Genomic DNA, 27,333 nt, shown 5'->3' on the forward strand with positions numbered 1-27,333 from the left:
GGTTCTGCTCACATGCGCAGGGCAGGCTGGGGCCCCAGAGCCGGCGCCTCCCGGTTCCCGCCCGCCATGGAGCGGCTGACGTTGCCCGCTGGCGGCGCGGCGGCCGTGGACATGTACATGGAGTACCGGAGGTGAGGCGGCGGCTCCGCGGGGCCCGGAGACCCCGGGCAGGCCCGGCCCCTCTCGCTGGAGGAGCTCTGGAGGCGCGGGCGGGCCCGGTCCCCCTCGCGGGAGGAGCGCTGGAGGCGCAGGCAGGGGCCCAGCGCTGGCTCGCGGGGGCTCCCGGAATCCCTTCCCGGGCTGGTGGGGGAGGCTTACATTGATTGCAGGTTTTCAATTGCAGGTTTTCTCTTTCTGTAATTAAATATTGTACTGACACGCAGTTCTATTCTAATAAGTTTCTTCCGAGGCAATTTAAAAGGCCTCCCGCTCTGACCTCTTTGAGGAAGGATTATTAACTAGATTTATGCAAAGATCCTTTATTTTCTTCTAAACTGCCAGTGTAGATTACACATTGAGTACTCGGGGCCTGTAAGAGCAGACATCAAGTTTGCATGTTAACTTAGTAATAGGGTAAGTCGTGAACTTCTAAACATGCTCCCACCCCCGAGGGGCTGGTTTTAAGAGAAAGACACTGGTGTAGTGTTGGTGGTTCTGGAGAAACTCTTCTCTGGAAACTGGAAGTGCAGCCGCTCCTAGGGCTTTAGGGAGTGATTCACTCCCTGGGGCCCTGACAAAGACCAATGCACCTGTAGCGATGTGTTTTTTCGGTCTCCCAAGAAAGGTTTTTTTTAAAAAAATATCTTTATTGGAGTATAATTGCTTTACAATGGTGTGTTAGTTTCTGCTTTATAACAAAGTGAATCAGTTATACATATACATATATCTCCATATCTCTTCCCTCTTGCGTCTCCCTCCCTCCCGCCCTCCCTATCCCACCCCTCTACGTGGTCACAAACCACCGAGCTGACCTCCTTGTGCTATGCAGCTACTTCCCACTAGCTATCTATTTTACGTTTGGTAGTGTATATATGTCCACGCCACTCTCTCACTTTGTCACAGCTTACCCTTCCCCCTCCCCATATCCTCAAGTCCATGCTCTAGTAGGTCTGTGTCTTTATTCCCGTCTTACTCCTAGGTTCTTCATGACCTTTTTTTTTTTCTTAGATTCCATATATATGTGTTAGAATACGGTATTTGTTTTTGACAGTTGGGAAACTGGGTGAGTGGGAATTACTGGAGAGGGACAGGCAGGAGGAAGGGGAGTTGAGGCGTGTGTGTGTGTGTGTGTGTGTGTGTGTGTGTGTGTGTGTGTGTAAGGGGGAAGTGAGACGAGAATCCTATCCTCACCTGGGAAGTTTGAGTGGCCTGAAACCCAAGCCAGAGGAGTTGCTCTGCTTAAAGGTGGTCGCCCCAAATTACTTGGGCAAATGAGTTCCTATCTGACTGCACTTCCCTCTGGCTGTCTAGGTGACATACTTTTGGGTAATGCCTAGAAATGTCTTGGTAATTCTGAGCCAGAAAGAGTGAGGGTGAGAAGCTTGATGGGTCAGGCCTCATTCCTGTTTCAGGTAATGCAGGAGACTTGTGCCCAGAACAGCTTCCACCCAGCCCTCACGTAGGGCAGAGCGGGCTCTTTGAGGCTCCAAGTCTTACATTGTCCTGGGAGCAAGTTGCTGGGTCCTGATGTTGACTGATAACTTAGATATTTAGATATTCAGGTATGTGGAATGTGGGCCTTCAGTTGTAGTCTCTTCCCTGGCCCAGAAAATGTTAGGGCCTGGGAGGAAATTATTTTTCAAACATAAACTACCTGGAATAATTCTCTAAAAGTTAGGGGCTTGCTGCTTAAAGTGTAGCAGTCATGGCATCACTAGGGAGCATCACCAGGCCCTCTTCAGGCATTTTAATCTGAATCTGCATTTGAACTAGATTTCTTGGGGATTCTGTAAATAAAGTTTGAGCTACACTGGTTTAGAACTTAAAATCAAATGATCTCTTTCTTTAAAGATATGCATTGAGCTTAAGGTCTTTTTAGTACCTGTTGGTATACTTCTTGGTAGCTATAATAAAGTGAAGTGGCCCAAAACTTATCTCAGAATAAAATGCCCTTTGTTTTTATTTTTTTTACTATTGTGTATCTAAATTATTTAAGTAAGGAAGAAGCTTGTAATGGTTTCATAGCCTCTGAGTTGGTTTTATTTATCTACCTCAGCTAAAGGCTTGAAAGTATGGAAAAGAGTATGGATTACACCAAAAATTATGTAGCATTCTGCAAACAACACTTTTCATGACTTCTAAAGGGGGTATTTTCAAGGAGATATTTCTTCAATTTTAATTGTGCTTCCTTTTCCTCCAGGGAGTCCAATTCTTAATTTCCTAAGAAATTAAGAAATAGTGTTGGCTTAATTTTTCCCATAAAATTTTGAGGTCGGTCTTCTGGAATTAAACAATGCTGCACCTCATTACTCAATGCATATGTTGGGTTTGAGCTGGTGCAGATCCAAGGGTGTTTGTGGGTCCCATCTTAGTTTAAACTCCTGGCCAGGGTTTGGAGTCAGGTGTGGGCATTAGTCATGTTGTCTTCAGCGTCGATGTTTTTTGTACCATTTGTTTTTTGGGGGGAGACTATTTTTTAAGGAGGAAAATATTAGAATTTTTTAGCAGTTTAGGCTCCAGCTTTTAATGTGAAAAATGAGCATGTTTGCTTCAGAATCAAAGGAGAAACTGAGATGAATATGTGTTAATTCTCTAGTGGTAAACCTGGATCATTGAAATCAGATGTTATGAATTCATTGACTTTCTTATTCATAATTCTCTTTTATATGGGAAGCAAAAGCTTTATTACTATTGTGTGTAATTTTGCTATTAACATGAGCCTAAGTAAAAAAACAAAGCCGAAGCAGCGTTTCCTTTGACTATACAAGTATAGTTTAATTTTAGTATTTTTAACCTGGAAAATAAATGCACAAGGCTTAAGAGAAGTATTTTTTTGCTGTAGAATTGTTGGTGAGGATGATGGAGGGAAACTTTTTACTCCTGAAGAATATGAAGAATACAAAAGAAAAGTCTTACCTATGCGTTTACAGAACAGATTATTCGTGAGCTGGCGATCACCTACTGGAATGGATTGTAAACTTGTGGGTCCAGAGACACTGTGTTTTTGTACCCATAGGTAAGATATTTTATTGCTAAGGTTTCTGGTGATTAGGAAGTATAAAACTGTAGCAGAGCATATCTTCCTTCTATAAATACCATTACTGGTGATAATTGGGAAACATTTGAAAACAGGCCTTTATATACCAATAATATGCCAGAAATTATTTAAGGTTTTTGGGGGCTATATTTTAAAAATTTCTGTTGTATCCTATTAGAACTCATTATGGAGTCTATCACCTTAAGCATCTTTTCTCTTACCATTGGTTAGAAGGATATTGGTGCCCCTGTGGCTTTGCCAGGGGTCTTTCAGTTAGGCTGGAGAGCAGAGTCTGCCTCTCCCACCACTGGACAAGGTAGTAGAGGATGGGTCATCAGACTGCAGAACTGATTTTATTTTTATTTTTTTCTCTGCAGAAAGAGTTTATTTTATTTTTTCATTTTCACCTTTCATTCTGAACATTTTCAGACACGCTCAATATTGGAGAGTATGGTGTAATCGACCCCCACATAGCCATTCTTCAGCTTACATAAGTTATGCAGAACTGATTTTAGAGTTGCTTGAGTCAAATCTACTATCTACAAATAGGTTACCAATAGGTTACCAATCTACAAATAGAAGCATTTCTCCTCACATTTACTAATCTCCCTTTACATTTTAAGTGTGTTGTATGAATACCTTTCTCTTTTATTTACACACACACACACACACACACACATGCCTGTGAAGGATTGGTTCCAGGACCCACTGCGGACACCAAAATCTGGGGAAGCTCGAGTCCCATAGCTGGGCCCTCCTGTCTGCGGATGTGGATTCAGCCACCCTCAGATCATAAACATAGTAGGAACACAATACGTCGTTGGTTTAATGCCCAGATGAGGAAGCCATGGATACTGAGGGCCTACTGCATATTTACTGAAAAAAAAATCTACAGTTTAAACCTGTATTGTTCAGGGGTCAACTCTGTGTGTGTGTATGTGTGTGTGTACATATATATATATATATATATATATATATATATATATATATATATATATATATATATATATATATACCTTTCTTTAAACAAAAATACAAGCACACAGCTTTTTATTACAAGTGATTGTCTTCTGAGAAAAGCACATGGAGGAAAGGAAATACATGAGGCTCCAACCATTGATGTGTGTTACCTATACCTGAGGTTTGCATTTTGCTCTGTTTATCCTGTTCTACTTTAAATTTTATGAGTCACAGGTCTTAGTTGTAAAGCTCAAAAGGACAAAGCTGCTTCAAGGAAAAATCACAGAAACTATTACGTGGTTTTAGGTAACGACTTCAATTTTCTGTTCCAAAGGAACCATGGGAGAGCCGCCCTGTTCTGATAGTTTCTGGGGCTCTTTCCTGAGGTACTCTGTGTAGTTGCTGTTTACAGACTTGCAGTTTGCTGGAGGTTGTTAGGCAGTTGCTAGGATAAGTAATGTTGTGTATAGATTGACTTGAAATTTGTCTAGCAACCCCAGATAAAAACACTGTGGAGGAATGGAGGATGAGGGTTATGTTGATATCTTTCAGAAATGAAGAGGACTTTGGTAATTTTATGTTAGTTTTATCATTTATCCTTGTAAAAATTTAGTGCCAGTCTCATATCTATGTATAATTGTACAGCATGGAATTAACCTTCAAAAGTGACCCAACCCCACTTGGATGGAAAAGTTCTTTAGTACCAGTCACTCAGTGAGATCTCTGTCTAAATTAATTTTTCCCTATTATGGATGTGAAACATTGGTTATTTAAGGAAAATGAGGAATATATAGAAACATAGGAAGAAGACTCACCACCTAAAGCCAGCTTTTGTTAATATGTTTTACTATGTTCATGTACTTTTTTCTTTACATAGTTCATTTAGTTGTTAATTATATGTATGTATAAATATTGAACCAGTTTTTCATTACAGAATCACGGAAATGTTTCCACGTGGTTCGTAGTAATTGCAAACAAGATTTTTAATACCTGCTTGATATTCCAGCTAGTCCAGTGGTGTTCACTGTGTTTTCCCCAGAGCTATGACGGAGTCTCAGGGGCGTACCAGGTGGAAGGGCAGGTTAGGGGAAGGACAGACTCCAATTATGGCTCTTTGCCTTGCTTTAACCAATTCTGCTTTTATCTATTTTGTATAGTATTATGGTTCTGTGAAAGATTTTATTTGAAGAAAAGTTTTCACTGGTAAAAGAGTTTGAAAACTGTCTTCTAGTAATATACTTATCCATTCCCTTATTATGAGTATGCTTTATATATATTGCTTTTGTAAGTACTGTTGCTAATGCTATCCTTATGCACAAAGCTCTTTATATACATGGAATAATTTTCTTAGGGTATATTCTTCAAAAATGAACCATCTAGGTTAAAGGATGCATCTTTTTATGTTTCTTGAAACCCTATTAAATGGGATTGGTTTTTTTGTAACACTCTTGACAGCATTGTGAAATTTGTACAGTTAAGAAAACTTTGGCTCTCTTTGCTAAGTGAAAAATGGTATCTCATTGTTATTTTAACTTCTATTACCTAGGATAATATTGAGAATAATAAATTTAATATTATTTTACTGAGTATCACTTAATGAGAAGGAAGCCTGAGAAAATTACGTACAGCATTTTAACAAAGAGCTTTGGCTTTGAAAGGCGTTGATAATTTATTTTGAAGTTTAAAGTTAAAAATTAAATTATATTAAAATAAATAGCATTATTATACATTTATTGAACTTATTTCAATTTTAAGTAGCAAATCTGTGAAAATAAATGTAAATAATGCACTTTGATAAAAAATTTTCATGAAGAAGTTTTTTCATACTCTTGGGTTGTGCTTCTGTATTAAAGAATCTGTAGTGGTATTTTAAGAGAATTATTTGCTATTTCTTTGTATATTGTTGTGAAAATTCTTCTTAAATAATTAAAAATAAAAATCTAGGTGGGTAAAGATTTTATCTGACCAAAGCAACATAGCTGACAAATACTGCATGCAGGGGAGTGTATTTTCAACTTTACTGATAAGAACAATGAAACAAAAATAAAAATGAAAAAGAATCATTTTGCATTTAACAGAACAGCAGTTGTCATTTCTGACAGTACCTGCATTGTGCTTTTATTTCTTCTCTCTTTTTTTTTTTTTAGGTATAAGCAACATAAAACTGACTTTGAAACGATTCCTCAGCAGCGCCCCATCAGTCTGCCTTGTCAAGTGACGGGCTGCCCATGCAGGGCTTACCTCTACGTGCCTCTGAATGGCATGCAGCCCATTCGCTGCAGGTGCAAGCACTTTGCTAATCAGCATAGTGCTGGGCCTGGCTTTATGTGCAATGCCTGTGAGTTACATTATGATAAACACACAAACAGAATACTTTTATCTCCTTATTGAATGTTTAATGTGTCTCTGTGCCAGTTTCATTCAGCTACAGTTTAATTAAACAACTAGGATGATGGATAGCTACTCTAAAATTTTATTTTTGTGGAAAATCTCAGTTATTTATATGCTTTGCAGTCATCAACCTTAATCTCTAATCTCAACCTTAATCTCATGTAATTCAAATAAGTTAAGTAATAGTAATAGATTTTAAAGAATCACTAGACGTGATCTGATTCAAATTTTTGAATCATGGACGTTTTACCAACTGAATTCTATTTACAGAATAATAATCCTTAAAAAGGATTTTATAAGTCTAAAAAATTTGTATAATTTGCTGGCAGATTATTATGTTATTGCCTAAGACATAGGTTGATGGGAAAAACAAAATGTAACATGATGCTTTTAATACTTTGTAGGCAATAGCACCCTTATCTCAATACCTATACCCAAATCCCAGCCACCATCCCATATATACCCTTTCTCTTCATCATCCTTTTAAAAACCCTTTGAAATAGATAGGATATATTTTTTAAATGCTTTTAAAATTTTTATTTTATTTTTACTTATTTATTCTTGGCTGCGTTGGGTCTTCATTGCTGCACACGGGCTTTCTCTAGTTGCGGTGAGCTGGGGCTACTCTTTGTTGTGGTGTGCTGGCTTCTCATTGAGGTGGCTTCTCTTGTTGCAGAGCTCGGGCTCTAGGCACGCAGTCTTCAGTAGCTGTGGCACATGGGCTCAGTAGTTGTGGTTCACGGACTCTAGAGTGCAGGCTCAGTAGTTGTGGCGCATGGGCTTAGTTGCTCTGCGGCATGTGGGATCTTCCCAGACCAAGTCTTGAACCCGTGTCCCCTGCATTGGCAGGCGGATTCTTAGCCACTGTGCAACCAAAGAAGCCCTAGGTAGGATTTTTTAAAAAATAGGTAAAATATTTTTCTTCAGGAGATAGTTTTTCCAGTTCTTTTTGTAGTATCTTGAATTGAAATCTTTTTTTTTTTTTTTTTTTTTTTTTTTTTTTTTTTGTGGTACGCGGGCCTCTCACTGTTGTGGCCTCTCCCGCTGCGGAGCACAGCCTCCAGACGCGCAGGCTCAGCAGCCATGGCTCACGAGCCTAGCCGCTCCGCGGCATGTGGGATCCTCCCGGACCGGGGCACGAACCCGTGTCCCCTGCATCGGCAGGCGGACTCCCAACCACTGCGCCACCAGGGAAGCCCTTGAATTGAAATCTTATGATGAAATATGTTATAAAACATTTTTAATGACAGTGGCAGAAATAAATATGTTTCATGATAAAGTATGGAAGTATTTGAATAAAACTTATTTATTATGTGCCTTGGTTCCCATACACATTTGTCAGAAGTGTGAGTGTGTAAAGATTTTGTTAATGGTGTATTCTGGACTCCATTTCAATGTGGCTTGTTTTTCTTTGTTTTTTTTTTTTTTACAAACAGTAATTTTATTGATATAATTCACATACTATATAATTCATCCATTTTGAGGGTACAACCTAATGTTTTTTAATATATTCACAGAGTTGTGCACCCATCACCACAATAAATTTTAGAATATTTTCATCACCCCAAAAAGAAATTCCATATCAATTAGTAGTCATTCCTTATTTCTTCCTCCCCTCAGCTCTAGATGACCAATAATCTACTTTCTGTCTCTGTGGATTTGCCTGTTCTAGACATTTCATATAAGTGGAATCATAGAGTATGTGGTCTTTTCTGATTAGCATCTTTCACTTAGTGTACGTTTTTATGATTCATCCATGCTGTAACATGCATCAGTACTTCTTTCCTTTTTGTTGTTAAACAGTATTCTGTTTCATCTTTCTGTGTCTTTGGGTTGGCCTTCCAATATGGCTTTTATGGGGAATTGACCCACAGAGACATTTCCACATTATTTCTTCACCACTGGGCTGTCCCTCCATACCTGCTTTTAACTCAGTATTTGAGGAGAGGGCCTGTGTTTCCTGGCTCTCCAATGTTCAGCTCAGTTTCCTTTAGTCCTGATTGATTTTTCCAATTTTTTTTTTTTTGCTACGTACTCTCTTACCACTTTAGCATCTTTTAAAAGTAAGAGCAGTGGCTGGGAGGGAGTGAATTCAGGGGCTAGGGGTAAGACGTACAGGGACCAGAGCACAGTGTATGAGGGATCCAGATTCAGGTGATTTTGGCCAAGCTAAGTGGTTTATAGGGCATACAGCTCATTACCTACATTTTAAAACGTTTAACTTGGTTTACATCTTGATTCAGGTTCTAAGTGTTCAGGATTCCATAGTTGCTTCACTTGTGCTTGTGGTCAGCCTGCATATGCCCATGACACAGTAGTGGAAACTAAGCAAGAAAGACTGGCTCAGAGAAAACCGGTGGGACAGGACGTTCCTTATGCAGCAATGGGAGGATTAACTGGCTTTAGCTCACTGGCAGAAGACTACATGCGATTAGATGACAGTGGAATTGGTAAGTGATGATATATGAACTGTGAGCTTGTCATATTGTGCTAACACAATATGTGTTACGTGTGCTAACAATAGTGAAGCCTTGTATTTGTTTTGCACTTTAAGTTCTTCATGTTATTTTCAAAAAATGTTCTCTCATTTGATTTTTATTTTTTAAAAAAGATTTTATTGTCACTATCCGATGTATGATTATTACAGAAAAATTAGAAAACATAAGAGAAAAAATCACTCCTACCCTAAGCTCGTACCGAAATCCCAACTCACAACCCCATTGTTTGTAATAGCGGAATAATAATTTGTTTTATTTGATATGATACAGTTTACCTGTTATCCTATTGTACGTAATTTTTGCCATTATAACCATCTCATTTTGGAAACATAGGCTTTTGTCCATGTGTGTATGTATATGCATGTGTGTACACGTTATCACATCTGTAGTAATGTATGATCATATGCATGTATGTCTACATGTATTCACACAAATATATCTGCTTGCATATATAAAAACTTAATATACGGAGAAGTTTAATTGGATATATCTCAAACTATTGAAGGTAGCTGGATCCTTCTGGGGAAAAGAACTATGGTTCCTATCTACTTTAAATACTTCTATGTATTTATGGATTTTTTTTTCATAAAAAGCATGTATTTTATTTTTTATTACAAAAATTTCAAAAACATAAATGAATATTTTCTTGTTAAAATAGATTCAAGCAAGTCTCCCTTGAACACTTTTCTTAACCCCCGATTCTTTCCTAGAGGGTAATTTGCTGTCATCAATTGATTTGTATTTCTCTTTTTAACGTACATTTTTATAGTTTACTTTTTTTAACTTAGAATAATTTTTGAAGGCCTATTATATCAGGACATACAAATCTACTTATTTTTTAACTGCTTCATATTATTCCACACTATAGATAAATATCAGTTTTCTGAACCATTTCCTTGTTCATGGCATTTAGATTGTTTCCATTTTATTTTTTTGCCTTTACAAACATCGTGCCCCCCAAATCCTTGAACTTGCTTCCTTGTGTACTATGTGAATTTGACTCGAAGGCAGATGGAGAGAAGTAGGATTGTTGGGTTGAAGAGTGTGCACATGTGAAATTGTAATATGTTCTGTCGAATTGCCTTCCAAAAATGCTGTACTTGTTTATACTTCCTTTAGTGATGTTTTAGCTTACCTATTTCCAAACATTTATGCTGATCATTGATGTCATTAAACTTAGTTTTTTTGCCAGTCTAATGTGTGAAAATGTTATCATTGTTTCAGTTCAGTTGATTTCCCTCATTATTAGTGAGATGAGAGTATTCTTATATTTAGTGGCCGTTTTACTTTCTGTGAATTGTCTGTCCATATACTTTGCTCATTTTTATGTTTTTATATTTTCTCATTGATTTATAAGAAGTCTTCTTATATATTCTGTATACTAATCCTTTGTATTTATTTTGCAGATATTTTCTTCCAATATGTCATTTGTCTTTTGGGTTTTTTACTTCTTATTGTTGTTGTTTTACAGTTTTTAAATGTAGGAAGCAGGCCTTCCCTACTCTAATTTTATAAATATGTTCTCCTTCATTTAATGCTTAATTTTCATTAAGCATTCTCCTTCATTTAATGCTTAATGCTCATTTAATGCTTAATTTTTTTGCTTTTATGTTTAGCTTTCTTATGTATCTGGAATTTATTTTTTGTGAAAGTGTGAGGTGTGTATAACTTCAGTTTTTGTCTAAATCATTGGCAAGTTATACAAACACAGTTTTTCCCAAATAATTTGAAACTTTACCTTTACCATATTCTATCATACTTTCTATTTTGTGCCATTGGCCTAATTGCATATTTTATGCCAATATTTCGTATTTTTAATTATCGTTCTTCATAGTGTGCTTTGATAATTGGTATGGTAAATTCTTCCTGTTTGTGTTCATTTTTCAGAATTGCCTTGATATATTTGTGCATTTTCTCTTCTAGGTTATTTTATAACTAGCTTGTTAAATTCCATAAATAAATCCTTTTTCAATTTTTATGGATACATGATCATATTAGGCTCATGCAACAGTTACAGAAAACCCAGTTATCAGTGGCAAACAAAAAATGATGGTAATGATGTTGTTGATGATAATTAAGACTTTGTACTGTGAGGCTTGTTCCAGCCTCTCTATATCTATTACCTCATTTAATCCTCACAACAACTCTGAGTTAGGTGCTATTATTAATCCTTTTTGCAGACGAGGAAATTCAGCACAGAGTAGTAAAACATCTTGTTCTGTGTTATTCAGCTAGTAAGTGGTAGGACTGGGTTCACCCCCAAAATTGTTCTGGGCTCATTAGTCAGCCTCATTATTGTCTATTTCTGTGTGACTACCATATTGTTTTCATTACTACAGCTTTATAATAAATTAATATGTATGACTTCATTTTTTTACTTTAGAATTTTCCTGACCTATTCTTCCCTTTTAATTCTTTCAGAACTTTGGCAATGTTTTTTAAAAACATTCTATTATTACAAAACATTCTATTATTTTAGTTGAATATGTAGATGAATATAGGAAGATTTGCTGTTTTAAAATATTGAGTCTCTTCATTTCTTTGTCTTCTTCTGTGTAGCTTAGTGGAATTCTGAAGTTAACTTCATGGAAGTCCTGCACAATTCTTAATTTTATTTCTAGATATTTCATCATTTTTATAGCTATCATATATGGATTTTTCCCTTCCATATTTCTAGCTGATTATTGTTTGCTTATGAAAAGGGAAATGTTGTATGCTGCTTTTGTTACCAGTCATTATTACTTAATCTTAAGATTTTAAATGTATATCTTTAGTTGATTTTGCATATACAGTTGACCCTTGAGCAACAGGGCTTTGAACTGCAAGGGTCCATTTATACATGGATTTTTTTTCAGTAGCAAACACTATGATACTATACAATCTGTAGTTGGTTGAATCTGCAGATGTGGAACCATGGATACAGAAGGCTGACTGTAAAGTTTTATGTGGATTTTGACTGCGTGAAGGGTTGGCACCCTTAACCCGTGCACACTTCAAAGGTCAACTGTAATGATAGTTTTGCTTCTTCCTTTCCAATATTTGTGACTCTTCTTACTCTTTGACTAATCAGAATGACTGGTACTTTCAGAACAATGCTAAGTAATAGTGGTAGTAACTGGCATCTTTGCCTTTTTGTGACTTCTGGTATTTTATCACTTAAGTATCTTTATAATATAAAGAAAAAAAACCTTTTCCTTCTGGCCTCTTCTGGAAGGTGGGGTGAAGAAAGATGAGAATGAGGAGAGGAAACATAAGATGTTTTTGTCTTGATTTTAGATGTAGGGGAGCCCGGAGCAGAGGGACGTCTGCTCCATTAGCCATGTAGAGTCCTGGACAGAGATGATCTTTTGCTGGAATTTGTTCCTTTGTGATACTGAAGGAGCCCGTAGTAATTCCTAGCTCCTGTGGGGTGCTTGGAAGGCAGGGGAGCAGTGAGGCAGTGGGCCTGCCGTAGCATCTATCATAGCAAGGGGCAAAGGTGACTGCAGAGCAGAGCTAGATGTGGTTCCCCTGAGCTCTGGGGGATTCGGTAGAAAAAGTGGCAGGCAGCTGAGAGGTCTGTACTTCTAGTGAGAGCGTTTGAGGCTACCAGGCCCTACCAAGCTAAGAGACTAAATTGCAACTTTTGCCAGCCTTTAGCGTTTGAGATCAGTAGCGCATACGGCCACCAGAGAATACACAAGGACCTGGCTGGACCTGAGCCCCCTTCTCTGATCTTCCCACAGGTCACAAGAGGGAGGAGCTGGGGAAGGAGGGGTGCAGAAATCTGAAAGGCTGAGCAATTGTCCCACACTATTCACTTTATAGGAAAGGACTAAGAGTTTATTTCCTTCTCTCTACCTGTGGATGGGGATAGGCATGTGGGGGAGGGGTGGTTTGTGAAGTAGTAGAGGACTTATTAATTTTTTCTGCAGCTTCCTTCCTTTCGGTCCAAAAGTGAATGTAGCAGTTGGTCTTTGTAGTTTGTGGTTTAGGATTGTGATTGTTTCCTCATTTCATTGAAGAAGTTTTCTTTATTTTTTCATATTTTGTTTTTAGATGGTTTCCCAGTAAGGAATAGAGGAAAAATACACTTATTCTATCCTCTTGAACTAGAGGTTTTTTAATTCTGAATGTCTTGCTTTTGATAATGTTTTGTGATTATGTTAAGGTCTTATACTTCTTTGCTGACATACAATTACATTCGTGCATATTTTTTTTCTGTGAGAAAGGTCTCTGAGAAATGCAGAAGTACTTTTATCCATTTGCCTTTACTTTATATGGCAAAAATTTATATAAACAAAAATTTATATAAACAAAAATTTTCATTGTATAGAAAGGATTTTTCTAATGATTCTGCTTGGGGTTCTAATTTATTTCACATCTGAAATAACTTCTTTGTATCCTAACAAATAAAGATTTAATTTTCATTCCTCACATATTTTGTTCTCAGGTGCACCTTCAGGTGAATTTTTGGACTCTCCAGTTACAGCCATGGACCACCCATTTCTAAAAGCATTTCAAGCATCATCTAGCTCTTCTCCAGAAACACTAACAGATGGTAATGAAATTAATACATTTTCCAGATTACTCTTTTTTTCCAGTATTATCACAATTTGATTGTCATTTCACTTTTATATTGGCCAGGCACTGAGAAAAAGCAAGAATCTTCATTTTAATTGGGAAAAATTGTTAAATCTTGGAATTATGAGGATTCTGATAATACAAAACTTTGGAGTTTTAAAACCTTATTCTGGTACATGTTATTGCTTTGATCTGAATAAGAGAGCCCTCTAGTGGACTAATTGCCTTGATCCTTTAGGCTCTCGCAAACAAGGTGTAATCCCTTGATAATTATAGATTAGTAAGGTTTTACCATTTATAAATTGCACATAAAAATGAATAAAGTTCATTTTTATACATTCTTAAGTATTCTATTTCCTTTATTGAAAACAATAATAAAAATGAAGAAGGAATTTGTTTATGAGGTATTTAATATTTTAAAATATTCTGAAATGAGAATTTTCTTTGATCTATTTGTGTTTTCATACAACCTTTTCATGTACACTGACTTTTTGAGCAAGGGACTTGCACAATGAAGTTATTATAAAATGTAGGTAGAAGTAAGAAATCAAAAGAAAAGGACACAATTGTGTCACTTTTTTTTAGTGAGGTATAGTTGATTTACAGTATTATATTCCTTTCAGGTATACAACATAGTGATTCAGAATTTGTATAGAATATACTCTATTTAAAGTTATTATAAAATATTGGCTATATTTCCTATGCTGTACGATGTATCCTTGTAGCTTATTTATATGTAGTAGTTTCTATCTCTTAATCCCCTTCCCCTATCTTGCCCCTCCCCAACTTCCCTCTTCCCACTGCTGACCACTAGTTCATTCTCTATATCTGTGAGTTCTGTCAACTTTCAAAGTTGATGTAACTATTACATTAAGCTGCAGTGTTTTTTGTTTTGTTTTTTTTTTGTTTTTTTGTCGTATGCGGGCCTCTCACTGCTGTGGCCTCTCCCATTGTGGAGCACAGGCTCCGGACGCACGGGCCCAGCGGCCATGGCTCACGGGCCTAGCTGCTCCACGGCATGTGGAATAGTCCCAGACCGGGGCACAAACCTGTGTCCCCCGCATCGGCAGGCAGACCCTCAACCACTGCGCCACCAGGGAAGCCCTAAGCTGCAGTTTTGACTGAGTTGTAGTGGTAGCCAAGGTACAAAAAGGAAGGTGAGATCAGTTAAATACTTTTCCTTATTAGAAAGGAGGAGCCATGAATTCCTCGGTGCACATGAAAGTTGTACCAGTGCTGGATTATTTTTTTTAATAAATTTATTTATTTATTTGTTTTTATTTTTGGCTGCGTTGGGTCTTCGTTACTGCGCACGGGCTTTCTCTAGTTGTGGAGAGCGGGGGCTACTCTTCGTTGCGGTGTGGGGGCTTCTCATTGCAGTGGCTTCTCTTATTAGGAGCATGGGCTCTAGGCACGTGGGCTTCAGTGGCTGTGCTACACAGGCTCTAGAGTGCAGGCTCAGTAGTTGTGGCACACGGGCTTTGTCGCTCCGCGGCATGTGGGATTTTCTGGGGCCAGGGATCGAACCCGTGTCCCCTACGTTGGCAGGTGGATTCTTAACCACTGCACTACCAGGGAAGCCCCCCAATGCTGGATTTTAAAGAAATTTATGTAGTGACCCTCAATGATGCAGTAGCCCAAGTTTCTTAAAAACTTTTTTTCAGCAAATGCAGCCTCTGGTTGGTTAATTCTGATACTTACCTTTGATAAAAGTGGTACTATCCCATTTTACCAGACAAATGGTAACATACCATTTATTAAAATGTAACTCAGGGGCTTCCCTGGTGGCGCAGTGGTTGAGAGTCCGCCTGGTGATGCAGGGGACACGGGTTTGTGCCCCGGTCTGGGAAGATCCCACATGCCGTGGAGTGGCTGGGCCCGTGAGCCATGGCCGCTGAGCCTGCATGTCCGGAGCCTGTGCTCCACCGTGGGAGAGGCCACAACAGTGAGAGGCCCGCTTACTGCAAAAAAAAAAAAAAAAAAAATGTAACTCAGTGAAGGTGATTCTGCAAGAAGCTTAGCTCAGATGGTCCAGCGTGATCCAGGGAAAGACCCAGGGTTTACAGACGAATGGATAGAGAGCATATATTCTAAGCAATTTTTCTTGTTTTTCTCAACAAGATTTGTATTAGGTAGTTGTTGGCAGTGTGGTTATACTCTGTGGTGATCATCTGGAGTCATATGATTTTTGTGTTGCTGGTTGAGGGTGAATTCATATGCTTTAAAAACAAGAACAGGTGTTCAGGTTGATATTCTATTTTGGATGTGAAGGGACCCAACCAAGACATTCACCTGAAATGAAGGTGAACTCTTCCATGGAATTAGGTGCTTGGCTTACCTACAAGGAAAACCAGATTTTCCTTCCTGAAACAATTTTAAATTCCTTTCAGCACATAAACTAGTTCTTGACAAGTTTTAAAAAAGTAAATACCAAGGAAATGGTTAAAATTATTTTAGTTTTGAAAAATTTCAAACAGGAAGTAGCATCACTTTTGGTTGCGTACACAAACTCTCTTAGTCCGTTCAGGTGGCTGTAACAAAATACCATAGACTGGGTTGCTTATCAACAGCAAAAACTTATTTCTCACAGTTCTGGAGGTGGGGAAGTCCCAGATAAAGGTGCCAGCATGGTTGCGTTCTGGTGACAGCACTCTTCCTGATTCACAGCCAGTGCCTTCTCCTTGTGTCCTCACATGGTAGAAGGGTTGAGGACTCTCTATGGGGTCTCTTTTATAAGAACACTAATCCCATTCATGAATGCTCCACCCTCATGATCTAAGTACTTCCCAAATGCCCCACCTCCTAGGACCATCACATTGGGCATTAGGATTTCAACATATGAATTTTGGGTGGTGGGGGGAGGGGGCAGGAACACAAACATTCAGACCTTAGTGCAAACCTTCAATAGTTACTTCTGCACATTATCTGTTACAGTGTTACATGAATTTCTAGCTATAAAATTTAAAAAGTAGTTGAACAAAGCTAAATGAGCTCTGATGTGAAATAGCTATATGGTGTTATTTAATATGAACCACTTGAATATTTGGAGAATGTTTACCAATGAACATTACTTTTGTCTTATGATGCCCTGCTTTCTGAAAAAGAGGGAGTAGGATCAATGATTCATTTAGATCATTTCTGGTTTGAAAAACACAATTACTCAGTAGGAGGAAAGTTTTTTTTCTGTTTTTTATTTCAGAAGAATTTATAATTATATGAATACAGTTGACTCTTGAACAACACAGCTGGGTTAGGGACCCCCACCCCTGTGCAGTTGAAAAATCCTCGTATAAGTTTACAGCTGGGCCTCTGTATCCACAGTTCCTCTGTATCCACGGTTGTTCACATCTGCAGATTCAGCCAACCCAGGAGCATGCAGTAGTGTAGTAGGTATTTATTGAAAAAAATCTGAGTATAAGTGGATACACAGTGCAAACCCATGTTGTTCAAGGGTCAACTGTACTTAGATTTTTTTTTTTTTCCTTACTAGTAGGTACAAGCAGTCAAGTTTCTTCCTTAAGGAAACCTGAAGAGGACGATATGGCTTTCTTTGAAAGGCGATACCAGGAAAGGGTAAGTCTGTAGGAAAACCTGCTTACATTAAGCATTTATTTGTAACAGAGGCACTGTAGAACAACTATATATTGATTGTGGATCATCATTAAAAATAATTTATAATGTCTACTAATAGCTAGTGTTAGGCCTTGAGGCTTATTTAGAACAATTCAGAGAGAAACAGGACTAATGAATATGATAATTTATGGAGGTCATAAAGATTGACTAAATATACACATAAAATTGTCAATAATAAAGATCAACCTGAGCAGATTTATAAATTATATATATATTGAATTCTTTTTTTAAAATTAAGTAATTTATTTATTTTTGGCTGTGTTGAGTCTTCATTGCTGTGTGCGGGCTTTCTCTGGTTGCAGTGAGTAGGGCCTACTCTTTGTTGCGGTGTGCGAGCTTCTCATTGCGGTGGCTTCTCTTGTTGCAGAACACGGGCTCTAGGCGTGCGGGCTTCAGTATTTGTGGCATGTGGGCTTAGTAGTTGTGGATTGTGGGCTCTAGAGCGCAGGCTCAGTAGTTGTGGTGCACAGGCTTAGTTGTTCCGTGACGTGTGGGATCTTCCTGGACCAGGGATCGAACCCATGTCCCCTGCATTGGCAGGCAGATTCTTAACCACTGGGCCACCAGGGAAGTCCCTGTATATTGAATTCTTACTGTATAGTATTTCTTCTCCTTAGTGGCTTCTAGGTATAGGCAGACTCAAGTTAGAATTACCCAATAGCCTTTAAGAAGCAGAACACTAAACATAAACATATTTTAACAATTTTCAGGGCTCAACAACTACAGTGTTGATGTGTTCCCTGCTTTCAGTAATGATAATTTTCATCAGTTCACCACCACACCATAAACTGCTTGGGGATAAGTATAGTATTTTTTATTATCTGTATTTTCCCCAGAACTAAGTACAGTGCCTTGTACATAACATGTTTTCAATAAATATTTATGGAAAATTGAAAAGATAAATACAGGTATAATTGATATTTGCTTTCACACATCATCTCCTTACACATGTGATGTGTTTCATGTCAGTGTTCATATTTGAAAGTTTTGTTTTGTTCTTGTTTATTGCCAGGTGAGGGGATGCTGGCTTGATGAGGCATGGGGGATTGTATCCAGCCATATGGTACATTCCCCAAAGTGCTTTCCTTAGGATTATTTCATAGTTGCTTTGTGGGCATTCATTGTCTCTCTGACTAGGTAGTAAGTGCCATGAAAGTAAAGACACTCATCACTTTTTGTTGTATTCTCTACAACTCTTAAACAAGAGCTTGTTGAGTAACTAAAGGTGTGGAAAAAGGAGACCATTAAATAAATTCACCATCCAAGAGCAGAGGAAGTGAGTAGGGGACAGAGAGATTAGCATGTCTTTCCTAATGAAGAATTTTAAAGTAAAGGGGGACAGTCCTTGGTATGACTTAAGGCAGTGATAAATATTGTCTGTGCTATAGCCATTCATCATATGTGGCTATATATGTCTAAATTTAAATAAATTAAAAATTATTTCCTCAGTCACACTAGCCACGTTTCAGGGTCTCAGTAGCCACATGTGGCTAGTGGCTACCTTGTTGGGCAGTGCAGAAAGTTCTTTTGGAAAGCTCTGATCTAAGAGAAAGAGGTGGTGGTAGAATTCCAGGGGAGAGGATGAAATAGAGTGAGGAAACAAGAGGTTATGTTTGCAGCATCATCAAGGATAGACTTTTAATCAAATCAATCTGTGTTCTTAGAACACACACATTCACAGCTGAACTTTTTTTCCTCATAGGCTTATGAGGGACAGTGTTCTAGAACTCCTTCCTTCCCTCCTCCAGGAGCTTGGGTAGTGTTGACTGCCTTGAAAAACATGCTGATGGTATTTGCTTGTGGCAAGGTAGAGGGGATAGTTCTTATCTGTGAATGTTTTAGGGGATATACCTGGCCCATACAGTCTGCTTATTATAAATAGACCTAGAGTTTATGGATTTATAGGATGTGGTTTATAACTCTTCAGACTGTGTAATTTATGGATTTATGAGATACAGTTTATAACCTCTCCAGCCTGTGTGATGAATGGAGTATAAAACCTAAGAAACTCAAACCTAAACAACTTCCTCTGAGCTGACGTGTATCATACACGTTGTTAGTACTCATCTTTTACTCCAAAAACTACGACAAGCACCATTGAGGGAAAAAGGATGATTAGGAAACTAAATCTGATGGGTTCAGGGCCCCTTTAGAAAGCAGTGCTACATCTGAATCTGGTTTTGCTTGTATCCTTTGCTACTCATTGGTATCATTGGGTGTGGGGAAGAATCTATGATTAGTGTCAATTGGTTTTGATAATTGAAGCCTTTGTGGTAACATAGTTTGCTACCTACTTTTACATATTGTTAAAGAGTTGCTTTTTAGCTTCTGTAATATATCAGGTCAAATTATTTTCTTCAATTGTGGATGGCCTTTGGTCTCTTTTCCTCAATAAAGGAGAATTTTATTAAGGAAACAATTATTAAAGGTCAGCTAGGTGCAAGACACTGAGTTAATGCCAGGAAATTAAAAAAAAAAATTAAGGAGAGGGCAGACAGCAGAAGCAAGAAGAGCTACAATCCTGCAGCTTGTGGAACAAAAACCACATTCACAGAAAGACAGACAAGATGAAAAGGCAGAGGGCTATGTACCAGATGAAGGAACAAGATAAAACCACAGAAAATCAACTAAATGAAGCAGACATAGGCAACCTTCCAGAAAAAGAATTCAGAATAATGATAATGAAGATGATCCAGGACCTCAGAAAAAGAATGGAGGCAAAGATCGAGAAGATGCAAGAGATGTTTAACAAAGACTTAGAAGAATTAAAGAACAAACAAACAGAGATGAACAATACAATAACTGAAATGAAATCTACACGAGAAGGAATCAGTAGCAGAATAACTGAGGCAGAAGAATGGATAAATGACCTGGAAGACAGAATGGTGGAACTCGCTGCTGTGGAATGGAATAAAGAAAAAAGAATGAAAAGGAATGAAGACAGCCTAAGAGACCTCTGGGACAACATTAAATGCAACAACATTTGCATTATAGGGGTCCCAGAAGAAGAGAGAGAGAAAGGACCAGAGAAAATATTTGAAGAGATTATAGTTGAAAACTTCCCTAACATGCGAAGGGAAATAGCCACCCAAGTCCAGGAAGTGCAGAGAGTCCCATACAGGATAAACCCAAGGAGAAACACGCTGAGACACATAGTAATCAAATTGGCAAAAATTAAAGACAAAGAAAAATTATTGAAAGCAGCAAGGGAAAAACGACAAATAGGATACAAGGGAATTCCCATAAGGTTAACAGCTGATTTCTCAGCAGAAACTCTACAAGCCAAAAGGGAGTGGCATGATATACTGAAAGTGATGAAAGGGAAGAACCTACAACCAAGATTACTGTACCCGACAAGGATCTCATTCACATTCGATGGAGAAATCAAAAGCTTTACAGACAAGCAAAAGCTAAGAGGATTCAGCACCACCAAAGCAGCTCTACAACAAATGCTAAAGGAACTTCTGTAAATGGGAAACACAAGAGAAGAAAAGGACCTACAAAAACAAACCCAAAACAATTGAGAAAATGGTCATAGGAACATACATATCGATAATTACCTTAAACGTGAATGGATTAAATGCTCCAACCAAAAGACACAGGCTTGCTGAATGGATACAAAAACAAGACCCATATATATGCTGTCTACAAGAGACCCACTTCAGACCTAGGGAGACATACAGACTGAAAGTGAGGGGATGGAAAAAGATATTCCATGCAAATGGAAATCAGAAGAAAGCTGGAGTAGCAATATTCATATCAGATAAAATCGACTTTAAAATAAAGAATGTTACCAGAGACAAGGAAGGACACTACATAATGATCTAGGGGTCAATCCAAGAAGAAGATATAACAATTATAAATATATATGCACCCAACATAGGAGCACCTCAATATGTAAGGCAAGTGCTAACAGCTATAAAAGAGGAAATCGACAGTAACACAATAATAGTGGGGGACTTTTAACACCTCACTTACACCAATGGACAGATCATCCAAAATGAAAATAAATAAGGAAACAGAAGCTTTAAATGACACAATAGACCAGATAGATTTAATTGATATTTATAGGACATTCCATCCCAAAATTGCAGATTACACTTTCTTCCCAAGTGCCCATGGAACATTCTCCAGGATAGATCACATCTTGGGTCACACATCAAGCCTCAGTAAATTTAAGAAAATTGAAATCATATCAAGCATCTTTTCTGACCACAGTGCTATGATATTAGAAATGAATTACAGGGAAAAAATGTGAAAAACACAAACACATGGAGGCTAAACAATATGTTACTAAATAACGAAGAGATCACTGAAGAAATCAAAGAGGAACTCAAAAAATACCTAGAAACAAATGACAATGAAAACATGACGATCCAAAACCTATGGGATGCAGCAAAAGCAGTTCTAAGAGGGAAGTTTATAGCTATACAAGCCTACCTCAAGAAACAAGAAGCATCTCAAACAATCTAACTTTACACCTAAAGGAACTAGAGAAAGAAGAATAAACAAAACCCAAAGTTAGCAGAAGGAAAGAAATCATAAAGATCAGAGCAGAAATAAATGAAATAGAAACAAAGAAAACAGTAGCAAAGTTCAACAAAACTAAAAGCTGGTTCTTTGAGAAGATAAACAAAATTGATAAACCATTAGCCAGACTCATCAAGAAAAAGAGGGAGAGGACTCAAATCAATAAAATTAGAAATGAAAAAGGAGAAGTTACAACAGACACTGCAGAAGTACAAAGCATCCTAAGGGACTACTACAAGCAACTCTATGCCAATAAAATGGACAACCTGGAAGAAATGGACAAATTCTTAGAAAGGTATAACCTTCCAAGACTGAACCAGGAAGAAATAGAAAATATGAACAGACCAATCACAAGTAATGAAATTGAAACTATGATTAAAAATCTTCCAACAAACAAAAGTCCAGGACCAGATGGCTTCACAGATGAATTCTATCAAACATTTAGAGAAGAGCTAACACCCATCCTTCTCAAACTCTTCCAAAAAATTGCAGAGGAAGGAACACTCCAAAACTCATTCTATGAGGCCACCATCACCCTGATACCAAAACCAGACAAAGATACTACAAAAAAAGAAAATTATAGACCAATATCACTGATGAATATAGATGCAAAAATCCTCAACAAAATAGTAGCAAACAGAATCCAGCAACACATTAAAGGATCATACACCATAATCAAGTGGGTTTTATCCCAGGGATGCAAGAATTCTTCAATATATGCAAATCAATCAATGTGATACACCCTACTAACAAATTGAAGAACAAAAACTATATGATCATCTCCATAGATGCAGAAAAAGCTTTTGACAAAATTCAACACCCATTTATGATAAAAACTCTCCAGAAAGTGGGCATGGAGGGAACCTACCTCAACATAATAAAGGCCATATATGACAAACCCATCAGGAACAAGACAAGGATGTCCACTCTCAACACTATTATTCAACATAGTTTTGGAAGTCCTAGCCATGGCAATCAGAGAAGAAAAAGAAATAAAAGGAATACAAATTGGAAAAGAAGAAGTAAAACTGTCACTGTTTGCAGATTACGTGATACTATACATAGAGAATCCTGAAGATGCCACCAGAAAACTACTAGAGCTAATCAATGAATTTGGTAAATTTGCAGGATACAAAATTAATGCACAGAAATCTCTTGCCTTCCAATACACTAATGATGAAAAATCTGAAAGAGAAATTAAGGAAACACTCTCATTTACCATTGCAACAAAAAGAATAAAATACCTAGGAATAAACCTACCTAAGGAGACAAAAGACCTGTATACAGAAAGCTATAAGAGACTGATGAAAGGAATTAAAGATGATACCAACAGATGGAGAGATATACCATGTTCTTGGATTGGAAGAATCAATATTGTGAAAATGACTATACTACCCAAAGCAATCTACAGATTCAATGCAATCCCTGTCAAATTACCCATGGTATTTTTTATGGAAGTAGAACAAGAAATCTTAAAATTTGTATGGAGACACAAAAGACCTCGAATAGCCAAAGCAGTCTTGAGGGAAATAAATGGAGCTGGAGGAATCAGACTCCCTGACTTCAGACTGTACTATAAAGCTACAGTAATCAAGACAGTATGGTACTGGCACAAAAACATAAACATAGATCAATGGAACAAGATAGAAAGCCCAGAGATAAACCCACACACCTATGGTCAACTAATGTATGACAAAGGAGGCAAGGATATACAATGGAGAAAAGACAGTCTCTTCAGTAAGTGGTGCTGGGAAAACTGGAAAGCTACATGTAAAAGAATGAAATTAGAACACTTCCTAACACCATACACAAAAATAAACTTAAAATGGATCACAGACCTAAATGTAAGACCGGACACTATAAAACTCTTAGAGGAAAACATAGGAAGAACACTCTTTGACATAAATCACAGCAAGATCTATTTTGATCCACCTCCTAGAGTAATGGAAATAAAAACAAAAATCAACAAATGGGACCTAATGAAACTTAAAAGCTTTTGCACAGCAAATGAAACCATAAATAAGATGAAAAGACAACCCTCAGAATGGGAGAAACTATTTGTAAATGAATCAATGGACAAAGGATTAATCTCCAAAATATATAAACAGCTCATGCAGCTCAATATTAAAAAAACAAACAACCCAATCCAAAACTGGGCAGAAGACCTAAATAGACATTTCTCCAGAGAAGACATACAGATGGCCAAGAGGCACATGAAAAGCTGCTCAGCATCACTAATTATTAGAGAAATGCAAATCAAAACTGCAATGAGGTATCACCTCACACCAGTTAGAATGGGCATCATCAGAAAATCTACAAACAACAAATGCTGGAGAGGGTGTGGAGAAAAGGGAACTGTCTTGCACTGTTGGTGGGGATGTAAATTTTTATGGAGAACAGTATGGGGGTTCCTTAAATAAATAAATATAGAATTATCATATGATCCAGCAATCCCACTACTGGGCATATACCCAGAGAAAACCATAATTCAAAAAGACAAATGCACCCCAATGTTCATTGCAGCAGTATTTACAGTAGCCACGTCATGGAAGCAACCTAAATGCCCATCGACAGACGAATGGATAAAGAACATGTGGTACATATATATGATGGAATATTACTCAGCCATAAAAAGGAACGAAATTGGGTCATTTGTTGAGAGATGGATGGATGTAGAGACTGTCATACACAGTGAAGTAAGTCAGAAAGAGAAAAACAAATATCGTATATTAACTCATATATGTGGAACCTAGAAAAATGGTACAGATGAACCAGTTTGCAGGGCAGAAAATGAGACACAGATGTAGAGAACAAATGTATGGCCACCAAACGGGGAAAGCTGCAGGGGTGTCGGGGTGGTGGTGTGATGAATTGGGCAATTGGGATTGACATGTATACACTGATGTGTATAAAATTGATGACTAATAAGGACCTGCTGTATAAAAGAATTTTAAAAAATTAGGGAGGAGAAAGAGGAGGTGTTTTTGCTCTTTGGATAATGTACTAGGTGGATGTATTTGCTAAGTACTATTTGAAATGAGTAAACGCTGCTTTGGCTTTTTAAATTTGTTTAGCATATTTGATCTTTTTTGATGTTACTGCAAATGTAACACTTTGCCCTAAATGAGAGGGGTAAGGGGATTAGCATTTGAGTGCTTATTAAGTACCTAGATTTATATATATATATATATATATATATATATATATATATGAATATATAAAATTTTATTTAAATCTTTAGAACAACCCTATTACATAGTGCCTCTTACTATGACCTTTTTTACAAAGGCAAAACTGTTGGTTAGTAGTTTGCCTCAGATGGTTAATCAACAGTAGAGGTAGGATTCAGGTATTCTTCTGACTCTGAGGCCCATAATCTTTGCCTCAGAACAGAGTGTTCTTTGGGGGTCCTTCAGATGGCCTGTTGACCTTTACAGTGTACAAGAGTGATATGAGTGTACGATTTTTATTTATTTATTTTTTTGGCCGTGCCGCGCAGCATGCAGTATCTTAGTTCCCTGACCAGGGATCGAACTCGTGCACCCTGCAGATAAGTGTGGAATCTTAACCACTGGACCGCAAGGGAAGTCCCGAGTGTATGATTTTTGAATGAGGTTCCCAGCCAACTCAAAGAGAGAGAGGGAGAAAATGGGGAAGAGACAGAGGTGAGATTCATTCACTTTTATTTTTAGGAGGTTACTTGCAGTTTGGTGAGATTGGGTAGACTGGCTTTGCCAGGCCTCTTCTGGTTTCTTTGTATTATTCCCGTCATATTAGGAGGTAAGAGACCTTGCTGCCACCCACCATGCCCCATCTTTTCTCTCCCCTTCTTTTGCAGGGGTAAGGCAGTGGTGCTGCCTTGGAATTGGTGTGTGTGAGTGTGAGTGGCAGTAAAAGGAAGGTGGGTTTTGTGTTCTATGGAGTCTTTTTTTTTTTTCCCCAAGGAAAGGGTTTATATGTTTCTAAAAGATCAGAAGGCTGCTGCTTAGGGTATGCAAGCTTCTTCTTTGTTTCAGTTACAGTGGAGAAGGACAACCTTCAGGAAGGTAACTGTTGAAATGTAGAAATCAGAATTATAGGTAACTGTCCTTTAAGCAGTATGTGTTCCAGAGATAATCCAACTGGATTAGGTGTATCCTGTAACGCTGTAGGGAATGTGCATAGGCTGGATGTAAGGTTAAGCAGTTAAGCTTTTCTTTTTTTTAACTTTAGTGGCAATTAAAATTAATTTAATCCTTTCTCCAAAGCAATATTCATTATATGTTATTTTTGTTAAAATGCTTTTGTAAAGTTGAAATCAAACAGTACTTGATGACTTTAAAAATTTTATTTATTTATTATTTTTGGCTGTGTTGGGTCTTTGTTGCTGTGTGCAGGCTTTCTCTAGTTGTGGCGGCTTCTCCTGTTGTGGAGCACGGGCTCTAGGCACGCGGGCTTCAGTAATTGCAGTATGCGGGCTTAGTAGTTGTGGCTCGCAGGCTCTAGAGTGCAGGCTCAGTAGTTGTGGCACACAGGCTTAGTTGTTTCACAGCATGTGGGATCTTCCCGGACCAGGGCTTGAACCCGTGTCCCTGCATTGGCAGGTGGATTCTTAACCACTGCGCCACCAGGGTAGTCCCTGATTACGTTTTTAATTAAAAAATTTTGTCATTCTTTGTGTTTGAGATACAGACACACACACACACGCAAACACACACACTCACACACTGAGATAGAGACAGAGCCCTTGACAGGACCTCTCTCTGCAGGGTTCTCGCTTTTGTGCTCATTCTCTGAGTCCTCTGTTCAGTCAGCACTCCTCAAATCTCTCCCGTGTGCTGGGCTGTGTGTGTGAAGGGGTGTGTGTGTGGAAGTGAGACTGTCTGCCTCTTCCCCCTCCCTCTGACCCATTCTCTGTCTCTAAGGTGTTACTGAAGTCTGCCCTGTCTCTGAGAGAGAAGAAGAGAGGAAACACAGGAGGGAGAGGAGTTGGGAGCTTGCATACCCCAACAAACCATATTTTAAAAATGAAGTTAGGTCCCTTCAACAATCAGATTGTGGCTTTAGTATTTAGCAGCTTAATAACCACTAAGTAACTGTGTAAAATGGCTGTGATAAATAAGACATGAACCCAAATGAGGTATGTGCAACCTTTTTTTTTCTTTAGGATGTTTTACAAATTATTATATCAACAAATATTTTAAATTTTCAGATAAAAATGGGAAAGGCTGCTAAGCAGAAGGGAAAAGCACCATTGCCATCAACTACAAAACCTTCATGAAGACTACTGGGGAAATTAAAACCAGCATCCAAATATGTCTTTTGTGTGTTAATTATTTAAGTATAATAATACAATTTATTTTTCCTTAAATAATTTACTGCTTTTTCTGTGTAAAAATATCTTTTTGAATGTTTCCTTAATTTAAGTGAAAATACCTTATACTACTTTTGTCAAAATTCATGGTTTATTACTTTATATAAACTTTTTATCTCTCCTAACAAATAAGGTTATTTTCATATTAGCCAAAAGCTTAACGTACAGTAAATATTTTTAGTTTATAATAGTTTAACTTTTTCAGGCTA

General features: G+C 37.8%; 1 protein-coding gene across 2 annotated transcripts; it reads left to right on the forward strand.

The window, feature by feature from the left end:
• FAM221A (family with sequence similarity 221 member A) lies at positions 1 to 27,333 on the forward strand. 2 transcript variants are annotated; one of them, XM_081244212.1, is made up of 7 exons: positions 1 to 131; positions 3,002 to 3,175; positions 6,304 to 6,494; positions 8,791 to 8,997; positions 13,478 to 13,585; positions 17,099 to 17,181; positions 26,963 to 27,333. In XM_081244212.1, exons 1-7 carry the CDS (start codon positions 13 to 15, stop codon positions 27,029 to 27,031), a joined length of 951 nt encoding a protein of 316 aa, XP_081100338.1. In that variant the 5' UTR covers positions 1 to 12; the 3' UTR covers positions 27,032 to 27,333. The 2 variants fall into 2 exon arrangements, with proteins under 2 accessions (XP_081100338.1, XP_081100339.1); XM_081244213.1 differs by having other exon boundaries at positions 17,102 to 17,181.

Source organism: Mesoplodon bidens (genome assembly GCF_964165515.1).
Source record: "Mesoplodon bidens genome assembly, chromosome: 9".
NCBI lineage: Eukaryota > Metazoa > Chordata > Mammalia > Artiodactyla > Ziphiidae > Mesoplodon > Mesoplodon bidens.

Bases quoted from the DNA above. Each gene is read 5' to 3' on its own strand.
- FAM221A (XM_081244212.1), top strand. From the start codon at position 13: ATGCGCAGGGCAGGCTGGGGCCCCAGAGCCGGCGCCTCCCGGTTCCCG. The intron at 132-3,001 runs GTGAGGCGGCGG...TTTTTGCTGTAG, and splicing joins ATGTACATGGAGTACCGGAG to AATTGTTGGTGAGGATGATG. The intron at 17,182-26,962 runs GTAAGTCTGTAG...TTAAATTTTCAG, and splicing joins AAAGGCGATACCAGGAAAGG to ATAAAAATGGGAAAGGCTGC.